Source organism: Alosa alosa, chromosome 11 (assembly GCF_017589495.1).
Source record: "Alosa alosa isolate M-15738 ecotype Scorff River chromosome 11, AALO_Geno_1.1, whole genome shotgun sequence".
Taxonomy (NCBI): domain Eukaryota; kingdom Metazoa; phylum Chordata; class Actinopteri; order Clupeiformes; family Clupeidae; genus Alosa; species Alosa alosa.
The window spans coordinates 33,913,484-33,937,083 of NC_063199.1; the positions used below are offsets into that span (position 1 = coordinate 33,913,484).

Consider the following 23,600-nt stretch of genomic DNA (forward strand, 5'->3'; position numbering starts at 1 on the left):
GTGTTGTACAATATCCTACATCCGGTTCGTGTGGCATGCATACATGCATTCAGTCCAAAGGGCATTTGTACACTGTGACGGACAATTAAATGGCTATGCTCTGAGTAAGTGAAATAAGTTAAGTAGCCTTATTAAGGTAGATCAGCAGAACTAATTTTAACTTGGTAAACTAATAACTCACAAGTAGCCTGCATCCTGAATGTCGATGGCAACGTTTTTGCATAGGGCACTGACGGGTTTGTTTACCTGGTTTACAACACCTATACTGTATGGCTCTGGTGGTCTATGCTACGCAACCAAGATGTATGTCACTGACTGTAAGGAAAACTTACTTAGGTTCAGTAAACAATGCAGAGTTGTAGTTCATTAAACAATATAGAGTTGTCTGTTGTTAACTTGCATTGGTTTGCGTGACAGTGTTAGCTTCAGGCCAATGTCTATCATTCTCACTTAGGTCTACCAGGGTGAACCTAGGCGAACAGGTTCGTCTATGTTCACTCAGACTATCATTGACCTTAATCATGAAACACTTCTATTACATCAGGGTTACCTCCAGGGTGTTGACTTTTTCCAGCCTGAAGATGACCAATCTTTTGCGGGGTGAAGTTATCCAATTATATAAAAACGTAAGCAAAAAGCACCCAACGTGAAAGATTGCTGTAATTATGTTTACCCAGTTATGCTGTTTATATAATGTGAAGACAGTCTGTCTTCAAAATGTAGTTTGTGAATTGTCCATGCATCATATGTTGGAGTGAACTAAAACACAGGTTTGTGGACAGTCATATTGACTATGCGATCTTCCGACAACAGTTGCTGTATCTCGGACGGGAGTACCCAAAAGGCGCAGACTACTTCAGAGGGCGCCTTAGAGCAGCGTTTGCGAAGAACAAGTATGTTCAAGACCCAGAAAAAATCAGAGAACTCATCGGACGCGGGGAGTTCGTGGTAAAAGAACTGGAAGCTTTGTACTACCTTAGGAAGTATCGAGCAATGAAAAGACGCTATTATGAGGATGGGCAATCATAGAGCACACACTGGGCCCTCACACACAACTGGGTCCCAGATGTCCAGACTCTGTCATAGTTTCTTTGAATACCTTACAGAACAGTTATTTGAGACCAAGTTAAGGACACCAAGTAAAATTTGGGTTATTTATGGACAACATGTGTTTCTCATTAACCGCATTGTTCACAGACACATTTATTGTCATTATTTTTGACGTTGTCATTGTAAGCTGCTGTTCAACCCAAAAGATAGCTAATATTTGCAAAAAAGATAGATCAAGATGTAATTAACAAAAAAATCTAAAACAAATAAAACATTTCTATAATAAACAACAAGGAATGGTTTTATTAACAGAATAAGTCAAATACAGTGGTTAAAATGTGTCGCAGTGTGGGGTAAATGTTTTGAGCATTAAGGTAACCAGACCAGGGTTGTTACTATCTAAAAATAAGTCTATTGCTCAGACAAATGCAAAAGGACTACATCCCAGTCACACCGCCAAGCTGTGAGGTAGACGCTGCTTCCTGAATCCTGAGCTAGTTTGATGTCTGTGACACATCTGCTCTGCAAATGGGGCAGGTGACATTTTCCTAGAAAGAAAGAAAGAAAAGGGGACATTTACACCACAGCATCAGGATAGGGTCAGAACCATGGAATGGATAGCGTGCAGGTCTCGTGCTCTCTTACCTTTAGCCAGCGGTCTATACATTTCACATGGTAGTCATGGAGACAAGGTAGCATTCTCAGTTGCTCCCCCTCTGTGTATTCACAAAAACAGATCTGGCACCTACAAATAAAAGGGAAATTCAGGGAAATTGTCCTTAATGTAGACAGCTTAATAGTAATACGGAACACTTGATGTGACTGACGACTCACTCCGTCTTCCCCGCACTGTGTGCAGGGTTGTAGGCTTTTGTGGGTAGCCTCTCGATTTCCCTCTTGGTCAACACATTTTTGGGTATGGCTGAACCTTGACCCTCTTCAAAAGCCAACAGAGCCTAATGGAACCACACACATTCAAACATTAGTTTAGTAGATAAAACAACACACACAAGGGCACTGCTCAAAATCAAACGTATACCTCATAGTTGTTTCCCTGGCTGTCATTAAATAAATCCAGTGGTAGATGTTGCCCTTGTCTGCGTGAGCGGGGGCGAGAGTGTGGGTGGATGCGGTGTCCGCCATGTCTTCCTAAACAATATAAACACAAGACATTTCCAGAAAGCCAGTGGAGTCAATCTAGACAGCTATGATTTATTGACAATGACAATCATCAAACTTATTAAATGATAACCTCCAGGTTTCATATTATGTTCATGTAATTATGTTCATACAGATATGTTTAAGGCAATGTCCATGGAACCACTGAGACGAACCTGATGGTTCAGCGAACATGGCCTGCTGTAACTCTGCGAGGGTTGGGGAAATGTAAGCAAAGCCAGAGGCATCTCCCATGTGAGACCACGCAGGCATCCAACCCATACCTCCATATGGATCATACTGACAGAACAAGACAAGAGTTAGACAAGTTCCTTGGCAAGAATTAATTTCCATATATCTAGAAAAAAAAAAAAAAAAAAAAACAGACCACGGCACATTTTTCTAATGTCATCCTATGGTTGCTGAGTGACATTTGAATGAATTGACAGTCATATTCAAATTTGCAGTGGTCTCTGAATTTTTAATATGACCGTCAACTCATTCGAATGTCAACCCCGTCAAAAATGAGGTAGCGATGGTGAGTGAATGCTCTCCACACAGTATACATTAATTAAATAATTTCACTTCAAAACTCGCTAAATACCACTTTCTTCCTGGTCTGAAATATCGATTTGTGGGCAAAAACTATAGGAACCTGATAAAAAAATGCCCATTTTAAAGAAAAGTGGCCAGACGGATTTAGAGGGTTTTGCATCACACACACACAAATGCTTTTTTCCACTAACCCTGTGGTTAGATTGATATGGATTTGAATGCATTGCTTGTTGCCTCCTTTGTTCCAGCTGCTGTTGCTGTTGCTGTTCCTCTCGGTCAAACTGTTCCTGAAATAACATTAGAATTCAACCAGTCAGTCACCACAAACCATCGGACCCTTTATCTTAGCAGATTTTTTAAATTATTATAATTTTACCTGAAGGCTTCTGGCAAATGCTTCATCCTCAGCCAACTGAACGGAGCGAACCATGGCCTCCACTATGACATCATCCTCATCATCATCAATGATGACTATCTCCTCCTGTTTCTGGTGGGGTGATGGAGGTAAAAGCCTAGGCTGTGTCTCTGTGGCTGAGGATCAAAGACAGCAACAGATGTAAGGAAGAGTCAGTGGATGTGAGACTAAACTCTTCTCTCAGAAGTGCTGAGGTCACAACACCACCTGAAGAAAGAATCTTCATGTATTCTATAAGTAGAACAATAGTGCTACAACAATAGTAACTTGAGGGAGACTGTGTCTCATTAGGAGACGTTGCATTTGGATAACTTGGATGTTAAACCAAGGTGGTGGTGTGACCATATCTACAACACTTTTGACAACCTACACGTCTCACCCCTTTCACATGAATCACAAGAGAAACAAGCACAAAATGGTCCAAACTCTTCTCAGACCTACCTGTACCTCTGCAGTGGAAGCACCCCTTTCACATGAATCACAAGAGAAATGAGCACAAAATGGTCCAAACTCACCTGTACCTCTGCAGTGGAAGAAGGCAGTCGGAGGGTAGGACATCTCAGCATCTGTGGTCTTTGTGTATTGAGACAGCAAGCTACTTCTGGTTGAGGAAGCACTCTTAGTCTTAGATGGTCTTTCTCTCTTTCTGCTGGCTCTGTGTGCGCTGGGCTGCTCTGTGGAATCCATTGCAGGTCCCAATCTTGACCGGCATGCAGTCTCATCTCCATACGTGCTGTCTGAGCTGGATGGCCCGCCGTGGTGGAGTACGGAGGACGACGACGCTGACGCAAAAGAAGCTGAAGGGCGAGGGACTTCCAGCCAGGGGGCATATGTTTGCATTAATTTGGAGGCTGGTACAAAACCATTACTCCCATAGCGGCTTGGTTTCGCCACCTCAGAGCTTGGCGTTTCCTCAACTATTCTGCGGCGCTTGCATTTCTGGTGTGAGGTTGGGGTAGTGCACAGGGCCTCAGCCGAAGACTTGTCATCAGTGTTACACCTAGTGTCTAAACTCAGGGGCGGAGTCTGGAATACATATTTAAAAAATAAATGTTTAGAACTCATAGTAAAATGCAATGTGTTGATGAAGTGTGTTAATACAATGTTCTCACAGCAGCAACATAATACTTACCCCTGTTTCAGGCCATGTTCCCTGTAGATGCACTCGCCTTCTGAGACACAGAGGACTAGAGGGAAATGAACTAAGTTAGTTCATAACTCAAAGGATTAAGCCTAGTTTATATTCGAAGTAGACATGGATCTAGGAATAATTCAATTTGATAACATCTAAATGTATACCTTGGTGTTTCTGGTACAGTAACAGAACTGAGGTTGCTGCAATCTCCATCACTGTCATCCACAAGCAAATTGCTGTCGTCCATCAAACAGGCACGATTCATTGGACCAGGGGTATCAGGCTCTACCAAGAAAGACTGCGGACTGCTAGGCTCAGACATTTCCAGGGCAGTAGTCATGCCTTTGTTTTCAGTGCTGTCGGCATCCTCGAATGTTCACAAATGGCTCGTTTTCTGAAGAAGAAATCCAGGCCTTTAACGTTCACTTCAGCGGAATCAAATCAAACTTATTTTTCCAAATAATCAACATTTATATCACAATCTCTTGTGGGCTACAACAGAACTTTGCAAAGGCATCCTTATGTCTATGATGTGATATTGGACTTACAATAAGCTCACCTACTTAGCTTATTGCCTTCCAGTAGGGTAAGTTAACTTAGCTAACCTACGTTAGCTGAGGACCAGAGAGCCTGAAATAAACTCATTGATGGGCACACGCGGAGTACTGTATTCATTCACGAAGATCTAAGTTCTAGTCACTGACAAATTGTCCATATATCTTCAAAACTGTATTAACAATGAGACGCGTTTCTCAATAAAAACCGGATAACAAACACACCGAAGCATTTTCAAAATCATTACCAGAGCAGCCATTTCCGCTATGCCCACGTGATCAGTTCGTCAACTGACTCTAGTAGGCGACATGAAGAACAGAGCTTCTCAACGCCACCACAGGGCTCGGAGTGGTAAAAAGTGCGCCTCATCTAGACACATCAAGCAAAATCAGCTTTTGTGTTGATTTTGTCTGTTTTTTCCACCCAGTGTTAATTGTTCATACAATTATCTTTAAGTCACTATAAACCCTAAGGATATTAAGTCATATAAGTTTTACAAATGTTTTCAATATTCCAAAATATATGAACATCTGTGCTGTGCAAGGATGCTGTAATTACCATAATGTTGACAATGTTAAAAGAGAGGGAAATTAAATCAGGCTTGTTGAATCTTCTTGTTATATTTAGAAAATAATGTATTTGTTCTGATAAAATCATTCACATTAAATGCATGCTTAGTAACAAAACCAAAACCAAGAACCAAGTAACAAAATCATTCTGACAAAAAATTATTTTGGGTCTTAACTCGTTTAGTTTACAACATACAATAAATACAACAATAACAATAAATAAACCATAACATACAAATGTAAATAGATACAAATCCTGCTGTTGATAAAAACACATCAGTGATACTGAACATTGCACAATGTTGGCACTTTGAACTAAATAGCTAAGAGGATCATGTCTAGAACAGCATGGACTGGAGACTCTTCCGCACAGTAGCCATTTCCTGTTAGAACAGCATGGACTGGAGACTCTTCCGCACGGTAGCCATTTCCTGTTGTTGCTGTAAAGACAATTGGAGGAGGAGTCGATACATTCCATCTAACTCAGTTGCTTTGATGACAAATCTGCTAACAGTAATGCAATGTCTGTGCACGTTTCCATCAGCTCTGGTATGGAATTGAAAATAAACATTTCTAATCTAACCTGCCCAGGGACTGCAGATGGAAATGAGCTTTTAGCTAAATTTGGTACAAAGCATCTCTTCTCTTTATGTGATTAATGTATTTCGTACATTGTCCCTGAAAGAAATAAAAAAACTAAATAAACAAATAATCAAGGCACAAGAGGCGATCAGCTGTGGGTTAGAGGGTTGTCAAACAACTTTGTCGGAAATAGGATACAAACATTTGATTAATAAATAATAACGAATAAACCCCTTCCCACCAACCTTGGTGCCATTTTATGTGAGTTCATCCATGCCTCTCAAGTGAGTTATTTATTCAGTTTATGAGAATTTAAAGTAAGTGTTTCATCCTATTCAAATGCTCATAATTCACATAAAAAAGTTGGATAACAAACGTGTCTCAATTCTGCTCCTGAGCCCCCTTCTTGATTGGTTGAGGACAGCTGATTTAGTTAATAAAGTGCATGATAATCAGCCTGACATCAATCAGGTGGTCTTGGAGTTTAATGTATTAGTAGGAGATACACAGGCCAGCGGACCCAACCGTACACAGACTCAACTCTCAAGATTCTGCTGAAATGTCCAAACCTGTGTGTACTGAGATTGTCAGGAAAAAAACGAATGTGATTTAACCCTCCAAATTATGATTATCTGAAAAATTCAGTGCTTTACATGTGCACACAGTGTAGTATTTCAAACTCATTTAGACTCACAGTGTCCATCATAATTTTCTTCTGCAGCATGGCCATCTCCTTCTTCAGCTCCACCTGCGCCCCTTGCAGGAAACTCTCATGACTCTTCTCCATCTCGTCCATGTTCTGGATCGGAACACATGCATCAGCAGAAATCATCAATAGCCATGTTGTGTTAACAAAAAAAGAAACAAGAAAAACAACAAACAATATCAAATATTTTATTGTTATTGTTTTATCAACCTTGAAAATGGATACTTGTCACCATGTAAACAGACTACATTGAAGATATGTTGCAATTTGTATATGCATTGGCACTGACCTTCACAAACTGGTCATATAAATCTCTGATGGTTTTTAGCTTCTGGCTCTGAACAACCCTCGCCTGCTGGAAGAGTTTTTGCTGCTGGCGGAATAGGTTCTGAAAGGCAAAAAAGATGCGTAATATCAGCCTACTCCAGGGGGTAGAATAATAACTGTACCTAAATCAGTGATTTTGGTTATCGGAGAAGTCCCAAGTTTGAGGATAGTTGTGAAACTGATTTGTGGTTATCGGAGAAAGTCCCAAGTTTGAGGATAGTTGTGAAAGTGATTTGTGGTTGGTACTTACATTGAGCTTCTCCTCCTGCTCCTCTGACTTCTGTGTATCGGTCTCCCACTGCTGTAGCACTGAGAACACCTGCTGGGAGTACTCTTGTGTCAGCTTCTGCCTGGAAAGAAATGTACATCATTTAGCAGGTTTTAGCTTAGCTTAGTGTCTAAGGGAAACCACATCACTATCATTCTGTATTAAGTGGCATCCAACCCTTGCATACCTCTGGGCATGTTGTGTTTTCCACAGTTGCTCTAGCTTCTGATTGCTGCCTTTTAAAGAGCTTTTGGTGAAAGTCTCCAACCTCTTCCTCTTAGCCTGCATAGCTTTGCCTATGTCAGCTGTGAAACAAACACAGAGCCGGGTTCAACATAAGCAATGGTCCACTGGCCCGGGGCAAGTAGCAGCAAGTTCTGGTCACTGGCTTGCAATATTTCCGCTAGTGACCATCACTCACAGCACCTGTGATGCTAACTGGTTGAGCATGTGAGGCTACTAAACTAAAGAGGGAGCTGATTACAATGTCATAAATTAAGTTTTGTGTAAAAGTAGCATTTCAGGGCCATCACAAATTGGATGTACTACAGGGAAATATTACACTGGACACTGCACAGAGAAATTAAACATCTGATTTGACACTTACCCCCAAACCTCTCCAACATCGTCTGGACCTCATTGCTGTGAATCACAGATAAGATATATTTAAAAGTAATTTCTATATAGGTAATAGAACTAACGTTAGCATCCCTGTCGTTAGGTGGGCAAAATTTAGGACTGACATCCCTTTGTAGTTGATGACACTGACATCATCGATACACGTGTCAAACTGTTGTCTAATCAACCAGTTCATGTTAATTAACCTTACCTCACACCCAAAGTAGGATCGTCTTCTTCAAATGAAAGCCCAGGTCGTCTTTTTGTTGACTTGGTGTCAACAATTGGGGTTTCATCTGTCATTGAAGTCGAAAAGGGATAACGTTAAGTGACTGGCGAGACAGCGTACTGGTTACCTCAGAACCACGAATCTAGTCAGAGATCTCCTCTACAGCTACATTCTCTGGTTCTCTGGAACTTTTTAAGGTGAATGTTAACCATCTATAAATTACATAACTTTACGTTACACACAGTTTTGACGTAGGTTACCTTCACGAATGTCTTCCTCTGAACCACTTAATCCCTTCTTTTCCTCCTCCATGTCGAAGTGAAATACTTTGAGATCACTTGGCTCCTCAGCTACTTTTGCCTTCTTTGATGGTTTTCCTCGACCGGATGACATTGTATAATCTGAAAAATAAATACATAATTGTTTCCATGAATATTTTCTTATTTGCTTTACTGTGTAGAATATTGGTTTTCTTTCTAAATTCATTCTCATGAACATATGCTATTTCCTTGTTTTACTGAACTAATATGTTAGAAGCTAGCTGGCTAATGTTTGCTACTTTAATTCATTTCACTTACCTCAGGTTGGAAGAGCTGATGTTGAATGACAAATGTAAAGATAAATGTAATGATACTTAGTTTCACAATTAAACTGTTATGTAGGTTTGTGCTAAGAAAACAGGGAAATAAAGTTAGCTAAGGTAAGTGGCTGCAGTCAGATACTGATCATTGACGAAATCCAGTGGTTGACTGTTGATAGAAAGAAGAGATTTCAGATTCCGCGCCAAACCCTGCTCGCGCAAGTGAGATAAACACGTCTAGCTAGCCTAGTTGTGAAACTAGGCTAATGATTTGTTTTAAAATGGCAATAGCACTTCTCACATTAATTTGTAAACTCATCATAGTCATCGCACAGCTTACTTTTCACTGCACCTTTAGTCATTTTTCCTACAGCATTGAACCGTAAATGATTTTTTTTACCAAGTCTACCTAATATATCAGAGAGTATAAAGAAAGAAAGAAAGAAAAAAAATATATACATATAACTGAATTTATGACGAAAAGATTAAATTAGTCATATAAAAAGTTTTATTTACAATATTTACAGTACAATGTAAGGAAATGCAACTTTTACATCTCATCCCCAGTCAATTGCTCATCTTGCTGTAGGCCTAAATAAGAAAACAAAAAATAAACTAAATATCAAACTTTTCTTCACATATAAAATGTCCATTCTCCTCATAGTCTTCTCGAGTGACCACCATCTCTTCAAAGTCAGCATTTTCAGCCAGTAGCTTTCCTCCTTCCCATGGGTAGCAGATAGGACTATAAAAAAACAAAAACAAGTGGTGTGTTAATTTTCTTCGTAACACGCACAAAAAATACAAATCCCTGATGGCTTAGTGTGGCTATTCTCTACTTGTCTACTTACTTCTGTGGTTGCACAACTGACACCTGAAATTCAGTTGGGGCCAGTGCACGAACTTCTTTGTAAACACGGTCCCTAAACCCAGGAAACAGTGTGTTTCCCCCTGTTAGGATTATGTTCTTGAAGAAGTGAGGTTGCATCTCTAGGGACAGAACAAAAAAAGCACAGAAAATCACTAACTTACATGCCGTTCAGGGTTGAAAAGCCATGCATTTTTCTGTTCTACCACTTGTTCAGTTGGTTCCTACCTTCGGGCATGTTATTTATAGAGTTGACTAATGCCTCTGGGATGCCCATCTCCTGGATGCCAATATCAGAGGGATGAAAAAGCATCTCTGGGACAGCAAATCTTTCGTTATTCAGGCGTAATATCTGCTCACTGGTCTTGTACTTTCCAGTGAAATTCATTTCCTCGCGTGGCTGTAATGCACCCATACAAGTAGGAATAACTGATTAGACATATATCAACATAAGGAGTGTGGTACAATAACCTACTGTCCATTAAAACTTAACGCCCTACCTTACAGAAGCCTTTCTTTATTGAACTGAAATCTGGCAACACATAGTCCCTCATCACCATGTTTTCTTCTCCTTTCAGCCTGCATCAGTGGGAGGAAAGTATCAACATTTAGTCTCCTGACTTTCAAGGCAAATTAACTTGCTTGCTGTTCACCACTAAAGTATCAGACAAGGCTTACTGTGCTATCTCCATATCCTTGTAGAAGTCTTGAGAAACATAGCAGACATCTTCCTTGACCTGATTGATCACATATGTCTCATCCATTACATGCAGTTGCCTGAAATGTAAGAATGTAACAGAAATTCAATAAACTTAACAATCAATATGCTTAGGCTTTCTTATTAAGATGACCAGGATAGTTACCTGTATGAAATTATCTCTTTCAAGTGATTTGTCAGTAGCTTACCCCCAACATTAATCCTGTGAAACGTAAATAAATATGTAAAAATACAAATAGAAGCTAGACCAAAACATTACTAGACACACTTAAGGATTTAAGGAGACTTGCAAAAACAGCCCATACCTACAGATCCCATCCTTCATTTTCTTGCCTCTACAATATGGTACAATGTGAGTGAAGGAAAAGCCACTGTCCACCACGATGCAACATAGTTCTGCATTGTTCTCATGGAAGTATCTGTGTGCACTTAACGACCCAGCTGAAAATAATGACATTGTTTATTACCAGTAGTAAAAACAGCAGATAATGCTTTTTCTCTTATTTATTTTCTAAAAATGGCTTTCAATTCTGTATTTTTTCTGTATGTGATAGATCTCTGGTGATGCCAACCCACCATTTATCCTTAGAGCAGCTTGGAACTGGTACTCTTCAAACAAGATCTCATTCATGGACTCTTGGATGGAGGTGAAATTAAAGTAGGGTTCTGTAATGACTACACTGGTATCTGCAAAGTCCACCTGTCAGATTAAACAACCAAAGACTGAGATAAAAAAAACTTCATTCATGCAGACAAGTACAATGTTGGTGCTTCTCACTTTCAAGCTTACATAATTCCCATACAACCACAAACATGTAACAAACACGAATGCTATGTGTCTTGATTAGTCATAACTATTTAGGCATCTTTGAGTATTTGCATGTACTGTAGGTTTGTTTTCATTCACATCTGTGGTCTTTCATATAGTTTATTATATTCTGTGATTAATGAAAACGGCAGACACACAAACTATGTAGTAATATATGAATTACCTTAAACATTTCTTTCCCAAATAGGTGATCCCAAACTTTTCGCTGGACATCCCAATTCACCAGGTATCCCTACATAACACAAACAACTAGGAATTACCAGACAGCAAGACTCCAAAACAGAATGCGTTTTAATTCCAATACACAATTTCAGCCATCTGTATTTACAATGAATTCAACCTTTCACAAACCTCCAAGCTTCATAGTCAAAACAAAAGCCAAATCTAGTTACAGTGCATGGTTTTCTATTGAAAGCAAAATACATGCACTAATGGCATTGTACAATATATTAATTTCATGACTAAACTTTTTTTTTAATAAGTTGAGTTAGTGAAGGAATGGCATTGTCTTACCTTTTGAAAGGGAAGGATGTAGAAAAGTCCTGATGGGTCCTTAATTTCATCTAACTGGTTGGCTGTAAACGTCTTCAAACGTGAGGTCTTCGAACGAAATTGGCAATTCGGAATAACACTAATAAACAGAGAAAGCATTAGCGTATGTTTATTGACAGTTTACTATTCTGTATGCATGTTAGGCCAAAACTCATAAACATCATGTACTACACAGTTCAATGTTTTCCTTGCAGTTGTTGAAAAGGCAGGCAGCAGCAGTTAACTTTACCAAGTTGGCTTAGCTAACGACAACTAGCTATATAAATAGGCTATATTACCTGACTTTTTCATGACTGTATCCTATTTTCGCCGAGAATGCCCCGTTATCTAGTACCAGAGTAGTCATTTTCAAAAATTAACCTCAACGTTACGTTCAATGGAAGCTAAGCTAACAGCAATGAATGGACTCAAAAAAGAGCGGAGGTCCTTCGTTTTATAAAGACCGGCAGAAAACTGAGACTCCATCAATAACAGTTCCTATGACAGGAGGGGCGAGCTGATTATTTTGGAACATATTACAGATGTATCCTACTGTAAGACGCCGTTCTTAGTAATCTTGGGAACCTGGCACACCAGGTCAAAAGTAACAAGCCTATGTGTCATCTTAGAAACAGAGTTAAGCTTCAAGCCCCATATCAGTAAAGTTACCCAGAAAGCTATTTACACCTGAGAAAAAAGCTATTTACACCTGAGAAAAAACAAGATGCAAAGAAATGAATCCATGCCTTTATTACTAGTAGATTAGACTACTGCAAAGCACTTTTTACTGGTTTCCCAAAAAAGCATATAAAGAAATGGAAAATCATACAGAACTCTGGTGCTAGACTTCTAAGACCAAGAAGAGGAAGCACATCACCTGTGTTAGCTGAGCTGCACTGGCTCACTCATTTTAAGGTTGTTAATTACTTACAAAGCTCTAAATGGCATAGCCCCTTCATACATCTCTGAGCTTTTAATATCTTATCAATCACAAATGAGGAACCTTAGGTCTTCCCATGCTATTTTTTTTAAATTGTGCCCAAAGTGCTTCACAAGCAAAGCAGAGATGCTGCTTTTATCCATTAGACAGAGGTGGAAAGTAACGAAATACATTTACTCACGTTACTGTATTGAGTAGTTTTTCTGTGTATTTTGTATTTTTTAAGTAGTTTATAAAATCGGTATTTTAAATTTCATTTGATTTGATTACTTTTTGAGTGAAGTATACATGGATTTCTATGGAACATCACGAAAACATGCGTGCGCAACCAAGAGGCAGAAAGCACCATAGAACAGCATAGAGCAATGCAAAAGAACAAAATGAGTTTTTGTGCGGAAAACTGCACCAATTCAAAATCACGATGGTTAGAGAATGTTAAATATGTTCAATATCCCTAACGGAATGCATGTCTTCGCCAAAAATGACAAAATACGATGTTATATTAATAATCCAAATGAACGTCAAACTTTGAAATATAGTCTGAAATGAGATGATATTATCATTGAGACAACAGGGGTATACAAAAAAATCCGATTGTAGTTTACAGCAGCCGACTATTTAGGTTACGTTTATAACGTTGTGGACGGCCACCAAGCGTCTTCTGCCTCACGGCTGCGCGCGCATCTAGTTTTGTTGGTAAACGGGAAACCCGTGTATTGTACTTCGCTACATCAAAAATCCCATCCGTTACTTGAGTAAAAAAAAGTTAAGACTAACGAAAACAGAAAACAGAAAAAAAATCGCGCCCTAAACCACTAGCCTAGTGATAATGATCAGCATGTAGCCTACAACAGGACATGAATCAAGCTGACGCCATGCAGTCTTTCTGAAAGTGATGGAGATGGAGCTGGATCACGAGATGCATCAGATTAGCCTAACCTATGAAAGTGTATTTTCCGCTTTTCCAATGGGTTGTCTCGGTTCGTTTTAGCACCAATGATTGCGGAGATATTCAAGCAAACACCATGGGATTTCGTGTTTTGACGTTTGTGCTCACCTTTCTTTGGAAAGAAGTTTATTAGCAGTTGTTTTCCCTCATTTTGATGTCTCTCTTTTTCCTGTTTTGGCCTTTGTTTTTAGTAACCTGACTTGGCTTTCTTGGAGAAAGACATTGCACCAGCAGCACAACAATTAGCGGTCCACTATGCTCAACTAAATAAACAAAAGATAGACTACCTTATGAATCGTGCAGGCGGACTAAACCATTTAGCTCTTTAGCAAGGGAGAGTGAGAGTGACCTTAGACAGTTTTCACTATGTTTTGTATAGGCTACAAAATCCAGTCAGTCAAACTTTACATTTCGTCTGACATTCATTTTTACATTTAATTTGGAAGTTAAAATATTCAGGTAAAATAAATATATGGTGGAAATAAGTATTGAACGCTTAATTTTTTTGTCAGTAATTAGCCTAAACTTCCAGTGAGTCTATTCGAAACACCACTCATTATATTAACACACATATAAAAAATCCAAACATAAGAGTTTTGTGTATTAAAGTGGAATGACACAGGGAAAAAGTATTGAACGTGCCTACTGAAATTTCTTCAATACTTTGTGGAAAAGCCTTTGTTTGTAAAGACAGCTTCAAGACATTTCCTGTATGACAAAACGTATTAGTCGCAGTATCAGGTGTGATTTTGGTCCATTGTTCTAAACAGATTCCAGGGGTCCCTCTTGTGAATCCTGATCTTTAGTTCCAGATTACTTCCAGAACTGTTTAATTGAATTTAATTGAATTGGCTGCCTTCAAGTCTTTCTGGAGCTTTCTCCGAGTGGTCCTTGGCTCTTGGAATTGACTATCCTTCTGACTCCCTGGTCAGAAATATTGCGAGGAGATCCTGTGCCGGTTGATGATGCAGTGATGTTTCTTCCACTTGGAGATAATGGCTCCCATGCTGCTTACTGGAAGATTCTGAAGTTTTAAAATGCATCTGTAACCAGTTTCATTAATACGTTGCAAAGGTCTTGGGAGAGCTTTTTGCTTTTATCCATCATGAAATGTTTCTTGTGTGACACCTTGGTAATGAAAAACCTTTTTATAGCCCATCAATATGTAAGCTACTAACCAAGCTTATATTAATTTGCGTAGATAGAAAGGATAACTACTCTCTAACTACTTACAGATTCCAGCTCGTTCCTTCCCTTTCCTTGCCTTAGTGCTTTTTCTTAGCGTGTTCAATACTTTTTCCCTGTGTTATTCCACTTCATTACACATGACTCTACTTATGGAGTTGTTTGGATTTTTATGTGTGGATTACCGGAGTTATTACTAATGCCTGATGAAAATGTTGTGCCCCCTGTATTCCACTTTTCAAGGGCCCTCTCCTCTATTGGGGCCCTATACTTCCCACTTTCCCCCCTAGTTTGACGCCCTTTAATCTGCTGAACCTTCTGCTCATTTCCAAATATAAAAAAAACTCTCTGCAACTCAACATTGGCCTGCCTGTGAGGGGCTTTTCAGTTGTGCTGGATTACTGTTCACTGCAAAGCGACCCAAGGATGAGTGCAACTAACTTTGAAAATCAACTACTGCTCAAACAGAACTTAAAGGAGGTGATTTTTCACATAGATCTCCATTTCTCAACATCCTTATCAGGCAAGTACCTCCACTGGGCGCCATATTGCAACACTTTTTGGGCACTTATCGTGCATCTATTTTGGCAGAAATGCGTGTGCGTATAGCTTCTTCGACACCAATCTTGCTCCAGCAGCGAGATCACAACAGATGATTGGCACGATGTCTTCACAGCACACCACATGATTGGCTCAATGTATTTTCAACACACATTGGCTCAACGTTTTTCACATGTCAACGGCCGCGGAAGGGTTGATATGTGTAGACAACTGCCATATTGGCGTTACAAGCTAACCCCATGCATTACTATGGAGGATTTTTTGAGTGCTGTGTCTCCTCATTAGAAAGTCTCTGGTAAAACTGGTTGTTCTGGTACCCCACCCCCTCCCCAAAAAAAAACTAAGTAACTTTTACTTAAAGTACATTTTAAATGAACTACTTTTTACTTTTACTTTTACTTTACTTTTTAGTACATTTTCAGATCGGTATTTTAACTTGTACTTGAGTAATATTTTATCAAGGTATTGGTACTTTTACTTGAGTACAATATTTTCATACTTTTTCCACCTCTGCCATTAGATAGATAGATAGATACTTTATTGATCCCCAAAGGGAAATTCATTATGCACTGAAGCTGGAACACCCTGCCTCTGTACATCAAATAGGCAAATTCTGTAAACATCTTTAAAAATACCTGAAAACATACCTGTATGAGAGCTTTTATTTAACTCACTTTTGTCTTGTAGCCTATTTCTTCACATTATTTTACACTCTACTGCTGCTATTTACAGGGTGTTCCTATTTCCACTGCATTAATTGTATTGTATTTCTCCTTACCGTCTTGTGAATTATCATTTCTACTTAATTATAAATCTCTGATGTTTTATTGTTTTGTTTGTTTGTATATTAAATTTGTTTATAATTCTCTATTATTGTGTTAAATGCTCCAAATATAAAACAATTTTAGCTGCAGTCTGAAAGGTGCTATACAAATAAAGCTTATTATTATTATTATTATTATTATTATTATTATTATTTTATAGGAGGGCAAGGCTATTAGGAAGGTATTAGAGAACATAGTGTTATACACTTCTTATGACATTTTGTATAGTATTACTATAGTTCTTATTAGTAAGGGTAACTATGATCAGTCATCTTTTTCTATTCCTTAGCCATATATCATGCAATAAGACCTCTTGAGATACCACACTTTACAGCTTGACTGTCTCAGTCCAGATAGATAGATACTTGTGTTTGATGGGAAATTGACCATACCAATAAAATTAATATTGAAGTTAATTGTAGAGCCACGCTAGTTAAATACCAGAACTGTAAAATTATGTCTGTAAAATAAAAGAAAAGTGATACCACTGCTGTGAAGAATAGCACAGGCTAAAAGCTGAGCCCATGTTTCAAACACTCAGAAGACAATGGCATACAACTTAAAATTTATTGCCAAGGAAACAATACATTCACTGAAGTCTAGCTGTCTAGCTGTCAAAGTATAGCTGTGAACACTTCAACATTAAGTGAATGCTTCAGTATGAGTATCATGTAGTATGAAATACCATCATAGAGGCAGGAAGTCTGTAGCGAAATCCATCATCACCAAGACCTTTATTGATACATAACTTTCCCTCTAGTGCATTATTAACACCCATAGTCTGTCTTTCTCACACACACACACACACACACACACACAAGCACAAGCATATCACACCAAGTCAATTAGAGGTGGCCAGACAGGGGCGCGAGGCTATTGATAATATGGTCTGTATCGTGATTGATCAGGATGATGAGGTCCAGGGATCTGGGCTTGGGGAGGAGGGCCCTGCATGTGGGAAGGGTGCGGGCCCCTGGGAGCCGGCCATAGCCCTGGGCTGAGCCCTCCAGGCTGGGTAAAGGGTGGACTTAGGGTGCCCTGGTCCTGCTGCATAGAGCTGGGGTTGTAGTGGTGAGGTGGCGGGGCACTGACAGGCCCTCCATGCTGAGGTAAAGCCCCGGGTGGAGGGTGGTTCATATAGGGGGGCAACTGACTAATGATGTGTCCTGGGGGTGGGGTGATGGGTAGAGGTCCAGAGGACATGGGTGGGGCCTGGTTGTACACCAGGTGCGGCGTCCCAGAGCTCTGACGGGGCGGATGCTGCATGGGGTGGCTGAGAGGCGGGGGTGGCGGCGGAGGTCCGTAATGCTGCTGCTGCGGCGGCGCCATCATGTGGTGAGGGTGGGACACGACAGGCTGCGCCGGGTACTCGGCCGGATGGTGGTGAGCCAGGGGCAGTCCGGGGGGCGTCTGGGGGAGACCGTCACGCGTCGGAGCGGGCACACTGGCGGAGTCGTCCTGGATGGGCACCGTGATGAGGTTACTGTGCTTGCGCGTGGACATCGCGGCAATCCGGAAGGTCGAGGCTGCCGCCAGGTCTGCGGGCGAGGGGGAGAGGGAGGGGGGCGCAGCTTTAGGCTGGCCGTAGGACTCGTGGCCCTGCAGCGGAGGCGGGATCAAGGGGTGTGGCTTGGGCAGGTGTGGGGGCGGGGGCAGGCGAAATCGGTCCGGAGGGTCGGCAGCCAGTGGCGCGTGCGGAGGCTCGCCTCGGGAGCTGCACGGCTTGGCTGCCCTCACGTGGCGGTGGTTGATGTGGGCCTGCAGGTCTCGCTGGGACAGGTAGGTGCGCTTGCATCCCTGCACCACACTGCACATGTACAGAGACCCACGCAGACACTGCTCGATGCGCTGGACTGGGTCGGTGCAGCTGTACAGGGTCAAACTGAACTGGGTTTAGTACAGGAAGTGCTGCCAGCAGCATACAACAGCACGCAGCACACAGCACAATGGAGCAGATATGCTGTGCAAGCACAAAAGAATCTAACAGTACAAATCACAAATTACACTTACTCCTAAACAATGCTAGCCTGGCTAGCGCCACCACTTCTCAATGAGACGTGGTCTGGGAACCAAACGTTCATTTTCTCGTATTTGAAAAAAATGCCCAGATCCGTTTATTGGGTGCCACGGATGTCTATCAAATGCGTCTGTGCATAGCTCATCATCGTCTTGCTTTCCCCCCTGTTCTGTGATTGGTTCCCTATCTCAGGCGAAAATTTGCTCCATGGTCTCCAGGCTGCCTTAGCAGCGTGAATCAAATCGCGCGCAAGGCAGCATGGGAACACCCAGGCTAAAACAATGCTTATATATGTGTGTAATACTTAAGTGATGATTATCACAGAGGTTTCTCAGTGCTACATCAAACTTGCTCCAACAAATTCGAAACAATCAAATATTGTTTTGGTATCTGTGACAGAACAGTTTAGCATGTTCTGTCTCTGCACAAGCTATAGCTGAAGTCTGGCCCCTGGGGTCTCATGTACACTACCAGTCAAAAGTTTGGACACACCGACTCTCAAATTTGTGTTTTTTTCCCCTTTATCTTTATTTATCTGAGTAGGTGGTTATTATTATGAAATAGCCCACATGGACTAATGTTGTAAGCAAACAAAAAGTGTAAATAAAGCTACATTTTCAATATTTAAAATTCTACAAGGTCAAGTGCTCAGTCTCTCAACCAACTTTATATAGTCAGCTGGAATGGATTTCCAACAACCTTGATGGATTTTCCATACATTGTAAGCATTTGTTAGCTGCTTGTCTTTTACTGATTTTATTGAAAAGAATGAAGTTGGCTTTAATAATATCAATTATCGGCAAAGTTGTCACAGAGGTAAACAGTGAAGAATATGAAATGTGGCGCATGGAATATATTTCTAGAGACCTTTGTCTTCTGTCATACGTTGGATGTTGTAGGTATTATTATACAATGTAGTAAAAAAAAAAAATCAAATAAAAAAACAACAAATATGTGTGTGTGGGTCCAAACTTTTGACTGGTAGTGTAGTTTAACAAAAGTGTCTCAATTTATTACAAAGTGACCGTTGGAAACAAGCACAGTTATTATGTGTAACATTTGATGCAGCATACATGTTAACACAATATCTTCTCTTTCATTCTATATAAAATATTGTCTGTTTCTATCAGCTTATTGAAACAATCTCTTAAGAATTACAAACAAATAAAGCTGAAGGAGGATTTCTGAGAAAAGGACAAATATTTGCATAATGTTTGTGTTTGTGTAATGCTCACCCTGGACACATCTTGTCATTCTTCTTCTCATAAAGCACAGCACATTCGTAGCAGAATACATGCTTGCAGGGAATCTAACCAGACAAAAAACAACAATCACTGTCCAGCTACCAATCTATAAACAAAGGTAACTACTATACTATGTTTACATTAAGTAATCAAATGAATAATATTATATAATGGTTACTCAATATGGTCTTACCATACGACCATAGATTTTTATGGGCAGCCCACACTTGTCACAGCAATGAATGGGTGTATCATCCTTCTCTCCCACCAGATGGAGCTAAAGGTTTACAATACAGAAATAACAACACCATATTTAAATATAAATAAACTTGAACTGTGCAGCAAAAGACACTTGTAGTATATTTGATAAATGAATACTTCTTACTTTATAGTCCCAGAACAGGGATGAGGGAATCTGCGCTGGCTGCCAAATGCATCCCCTGACTTGCACTCAAATCTCTCTTCTTGCTTGTAGCTAAAGCCCTCTGTCCACAAAGCAATTCACATTAGGTCACATTCTTACACAATTAACTGGAAACAGGCATGGACATGCACTCTGGACAATTGTAAGCAAAACAATATGCTATGCTGCCACAGTTATATATCAATTGCTGCAGTGATTGTCAATTTTGCACCTGGAGTGCCACCAGTCTGAATGTACTCTACTTACCACTGCTGCAAAGAAATATACCAGGGGTGACAGACAGATTCAAAGGAGGTTTATTACTGAGTAACCTGGGGTGTAATCACGAATGACAGACAGATTCAAAGGAGGTTTATTATTAAAATTAACCAATGGTGTGAAATAGAGTAGCACACACTATCGCCACACTATCCGACCTATCAATCACTCCCCCCACCCATTTTTCCTACCAGTCAGGGTGGCCGGTCGGACTGGTAGGAAAAATGTGGGTGGGGGGAGTGATTGAATAGCGCTCTCCCACATCAACATCCACGGATGAGGTGCCCTTGAGCAAGGCACCTAACCCCCAACTGCTTCCCGGGCGTCAAGATTAAGGCTACCCACTGCTCCAGGTGTGTATGTGTGCTCATTGTGTGCTTACTGCTCTGAGGGTGTGCGTGTTTGTGTATGAATAGGTGTCCACTGTGTGTGTGTGTGTTGTACACTACCCTGGATGGGTTAAATGCAGAACACAAATTCTTCCTATATATGCAAATTGTATACTTGGCCTGTGATCATGTTTGGTTTACCTTCATCTCCTTTTGGGAGCAATCTGCTTGTGGATCGCTGAGGCCGGACAGGGGGTTTGCTTCTCACAGCTTGCTTGGACAGCAACTTTATTGGGATCTGTCTACGGACATCAGGACCTCCTAAGGACCCTGAGCCATCTGTACCTTGCAAATCGATATCTGCAAAACACATATAGATAATCCAGGTATTGCAATTGGAGAATGGCAAGTAATTATCCTGATGCATTAACTACTGGTTCACTGACATCAGCATGTATAGAGCCCTTATAAATAACCAGCAGTTTTAATCCGCTTTTGTTTGAGGGATACCATCTCATACAGAGGTCCATTGCTAACAGTTATCACAACAGGTATCCAGCCCACAATTGCATCATCAACTGAATGATTCGACTCACAGGAAGAAAAGTTGATTAATTTGTCAGTCAGTTATATGATGAAATAAAATAACATTAGCATATTGTCAGTTTGTCTGTGCAATCCCTACATTGATTGGTCACAGACAGTGAGTGGTGATGAGAGTAGAATTCTGTTTACGTAGTACTAACATGCTAAGCAAGTTTATTTCTGCAGGCCTTCCGTCAAATTCAAGGCCTCGGGGACTCGCTGCAGGATCATTACATGCGACAATTCGAGGACGTTAGGCTACTGGAGTGGATGAACGCGCTTTTCTACTCTCGCCATCTACAAAAATCCATGTTTAGCCATCAAAACACTGGTGGTACACAGCTGGCTAGCTAGCTAGCATGTTAGATGGCATAGTTGTTGACGCTCGTTCATCTTCAGCTAGCTAGCTAGAGGGTCTCTCTGTCACTCTCTGTAGCCGCAAAAGCTTGTTTTTATAATATCTTTCAGACAAAGACAGAAAGAATCTTCTAAACAGTTGATTCCCTGTGCTTCACTATAGTATTACAATGGCTGTAAAACTGTTAAGTTTTACATTAACAACTCACCAATTTGATCCATGATTCCACGCAGTGCATGATGGGATAAGATGTTTGACAGGATGTTAGAAGTGGGAGAGGCAAAGATTGTTAAGGCGGAGCCTTAACAATCTTTGGGAGAGGCCAACCAGAGACCAGCCAGAGCCCCAGACACTCTCTCTTCTGCCCTTCACAGAAAATATCTGACCATCCTTGCACATCTGCGAATCAATTCTTGATATTATGATTTCACTCAAGTTGTGAGAAAAAAAATAATCCTATGCTAGGTCCAGTAAAGTGCTTGGTGCAATAATTAATAAATCCATGGGCAGATAAATGTGCTTTTTTATGTCTTAATTTAAGAAGATTTTGACTTATTTTAAGTGAAATAATCTTACAAGAAAGCTCAAAGTAAGTATCCTTATACTAAAAACATTACTAACTAGATTTTGTGTCTTCATATAAGATAGGGTTTAATATGACGTCAGTCCACCCTTTGCAGCTATTAACGTTTTTCATGTGACGTATTCTAGGTTCTATAGTTTTGTTTACATCCAGCTGGTAGGCAAGGGACAAGTTGAACCCATTGAACATCGTTGTCTGCAGCTGCCTCTCAGTAGGCTACATCTCTGTATTTCAGCAATGTCAACATTTCAGGCATCAATAAAGGTGATGATGAAACGTTATCCCATTGTTCAATATTTGATAGCCTGTCACAGGAACGTTGTTTCGCTTAAAATCGCCCTGATTTGGTGCATTGATCTGTATCGATAACGCTATGGGAGAACCGCGATGTAGCCTAATGGTAGCCTAACTTTTTTTCTCTGTTCAAAACTCAGTTTACACGAAGACAATAGCCTTTCTTAGAAGCTGTGAAATTTGACCAGAAAGGAACATGTCTTCCTTCTGAAAGCTGACACAAAATCAAACAATATTTGATCATTTAACTTCAACTGAACAGAGACAGGTCTTGGTAGGCAGACTCAGCAGACGTTAAAATGGTAGCCTACTGTTATAGCCAGAGTCAGTCAGCATCATGTAACATTAATGGCGCGAGTCATGAATCCTGTAACATATTATATCATATAACAGCGATGGCTTATTCGAAGACGATCTGCATGGATATATAACCACCCAGAAAAAACTCAGAATGTGAGTGATAAAGTTCATTAATTGTATGAAACTTTTTATTAGTTATCCATTGCAGCATCGCCTATATTAGGCTGTTATGCTAGCTCAGCCTTTAAATATGTTGTTATTTTGGTCATGTGGACTTGATTAAACGGGTAAAGATAATTCATAAACTGCTTATTTCTTACATGACTGAAGCAGTAGCCTAGGTTCAACAGTGGTGTTTGAGGTTGCTGTCTTAAGTTGTTGTGTGTGATCGCTAAACAATTAGGATCAAATCAGTTTATTTTGACATACGGGAGTTAGCCTGACCTGTAACGTTAGCCTATAGCACATAAGCCTATTCTGTTTTCATTTATTAGCATTTGTTGTGATTATATAATCAAATGACACTCATGATAACTTGAAATAGAAGGACAGAAGATTAATTTCACGAGACAAATTAGAACAAACTGTTCGGTAAAAATAATCTTGCCATGTTTAAAATGCTGCACTTTTTCCTTCATAGGCTATCTCTGGCAATTCATTTTTGGATGACTGTAGATAGGGATTTTTAGCCTACGTCTTCAGACAGTAGGCTACACCATTAGGCCATCTTGAGAATAAAAAGACTTCACAGCTGCTAACGATCATGCTCCACAACCATGAGGATAGGTAGGCTAAACGATTGTTCGGTCAGCCTTTTTGCTTCTTATTGTAAAACAACTGTTAGGGCCTACACAAGTGGTCGCATCCCGTCAATATTTTTATTAAAAATTTCAATTTTGAAGCTATTTTGTAACTATGTGTAGCCTATGCAACCCGACTGTTGCAGGCTTGCCTACCACTCTCTGCAGTGCCTTGCCTACCATTCTTGCCTACCACTCCAGTTGTAAACAAACGGTCACATGACATTATGACGTAGGTGCAAAACCTTAATAGCAG

General features: G+C 40.2%; 5 protein-coding genes across 12 annotated transcripts; 1 reads left to right on the forward strand and 4 right to left on the reverse strand.

The window, feature by feature from the left end:
• The first annotated feature begins 14 nt into the window (after positions 1–14).
• Positions 15–1,343, forward strand: lyrm5b (LYR motif containing 5b). 2 transcript variants are annotated; one of them, XM_048257337.1, is made up of 3 exons: positions 15–104; positions 545–626; positions 814–1,343. In XM_048257337.1, exons 2-3 carry the CDS (start codon positions 582–584, stop codon positions 1,027–1,029), a joined length of 261 nt encoding a protein of 86 aa, XP_048113294.1. In that variant the 5' UTR covers positions 15–104; positions 545–581; the 3' UTR covers positions 1,030–1,343. The 2 variants fall into 2 exon arrangements, with proteins under 2 accessions (XP_048113294.1, XP_048113295.1); XM_048257338.1 differs by lacking the exon at positions 15–104 and adding an exon at positions 141–317.
• si:ch211-59o9.10 (uncharacterized protein LOC561841 homolog) lies at positions 1,334–5,214 on the reverse strand. 7 transcript variants are annotated; one of them, XM_048257336.1, is made up of 11 exons: positions 5,116–5,214; positions 4,478–4,707; positions 4,311–4,365; positions 3,694–4,204; positions 3,140–3,294; positions 2,955–3,050; positions 2,385–2,508; positions 2,090–2,199; positions 1,885–2,006; positions 1,696–1,795; positions 1,334–1,598 (listed from the first exon to the last, which is right to left on the reverse strand). In XM_048257336.1, exons 2-11 carry the CDS (start codon positions 4,651–4,653, stop codon positions 1,545–1,547), a joined length of 1,503 nt encoding a protein of 500 aa, XP_048113293.1. In that variant the 5' UTR covers positions 4,654–4,707; positions 5,116–5,214; the 3' UTR covers positions 1,334–1,544. The 7 variants fall into 7 exon arrangements, with proteins under 7 accessions (XP_048113293.1, XP_048113291.1, XP_048113292.1 ...); XM_048257334.1 differs by having other exon boundaries at positions 4,877–5,204; XM_048257335.1 differs by having other exon boundaries at positions 4,478–4,738; positions 4,877–5,204.
• A 255-nt stretch (positions 5,215–5,469) lies between these two features.
• On the reverse strand, positions 5,470–8,968 carry sycp3 (synaptonemal complex protein 3). Its single transcript, XM_048257450.1, has 9 exons — positions 8,746–8,968; positions 8,428–8,568; positions 8,150–8,234; positions 7,928–7,962; positions 7,508–7,625; positions 7,303–7,402; positions 7,015–7,113; positions 6,714–6,818; positions 5,470–5,877 (listed from the first exon to the last, which is right to left on the reverse strand). Exons 2-9 carry the CDS (start codon positions 8,558–8,560, stop codon positions 5,824–5,826), a joined length of 729 nt encoding a protein of 242 aa, XP_048113407.1. The 5' UTR covers positions 8,561–8,568; positions 8,746–8,968; the 3' UTR covers positions 5,470–5,823.
• A 296-nt stretch (positions 8,969–9,264) lies between these two features.
• Positions 9,265–12,134, reverse strand: actr6 (actin related protein 6). The gene is made up of 11 exons (XM_048257552.1): positions 11,993–12,134; positions 11,676–11,793; positions 11,326–11,394; positions 10,910–11,033; positions 10,639–10,774; positions 10,479–10,535; positions 10,294–10,392; positions 10,116–10,194; positions 9,844–10,015; positions 9,599–9,737; positions 9,265–9,492 (listed from the first exon to the last, which is right to left on the reverse strand). The coding sequence occupies exons 1-11, from the start codon at positions 12,058–12,060 to the stop codon at positions 9,363–9,365; spliced, it is 1,191 nt and encodes a 396-aa protein (XP_048113509.1). The 5' UTR covers positions 12,061–12,134; the 3' UTR covers positions 9,265–9,362.
• A 4,571-nt stretch (positions 12,135–16,705) lies between these two features.
• LOC125303963 (E3 ubiquitin-protein ligase Hakai) lies at positions 16,706–22,078 on the reverse strand. The gene is given in 7 exon segments (XM_048257965.1): positions 16,706–18,034; positions 19,405–19,478; positions 19,607–19,690; positions 19,799–19,821; positions 19,824–19,898; positions 20,626–20,784; positions 21,576–22,078. Coding segments are annotated over 7 exon segments (1,437 nt in total). The 5' UTR covers positions 21,589–22,078; the 3' UTR covers positions 16,706–17,025.
• Positions 22,079–23,600: the final 1,522 nt, after the last annotated feature.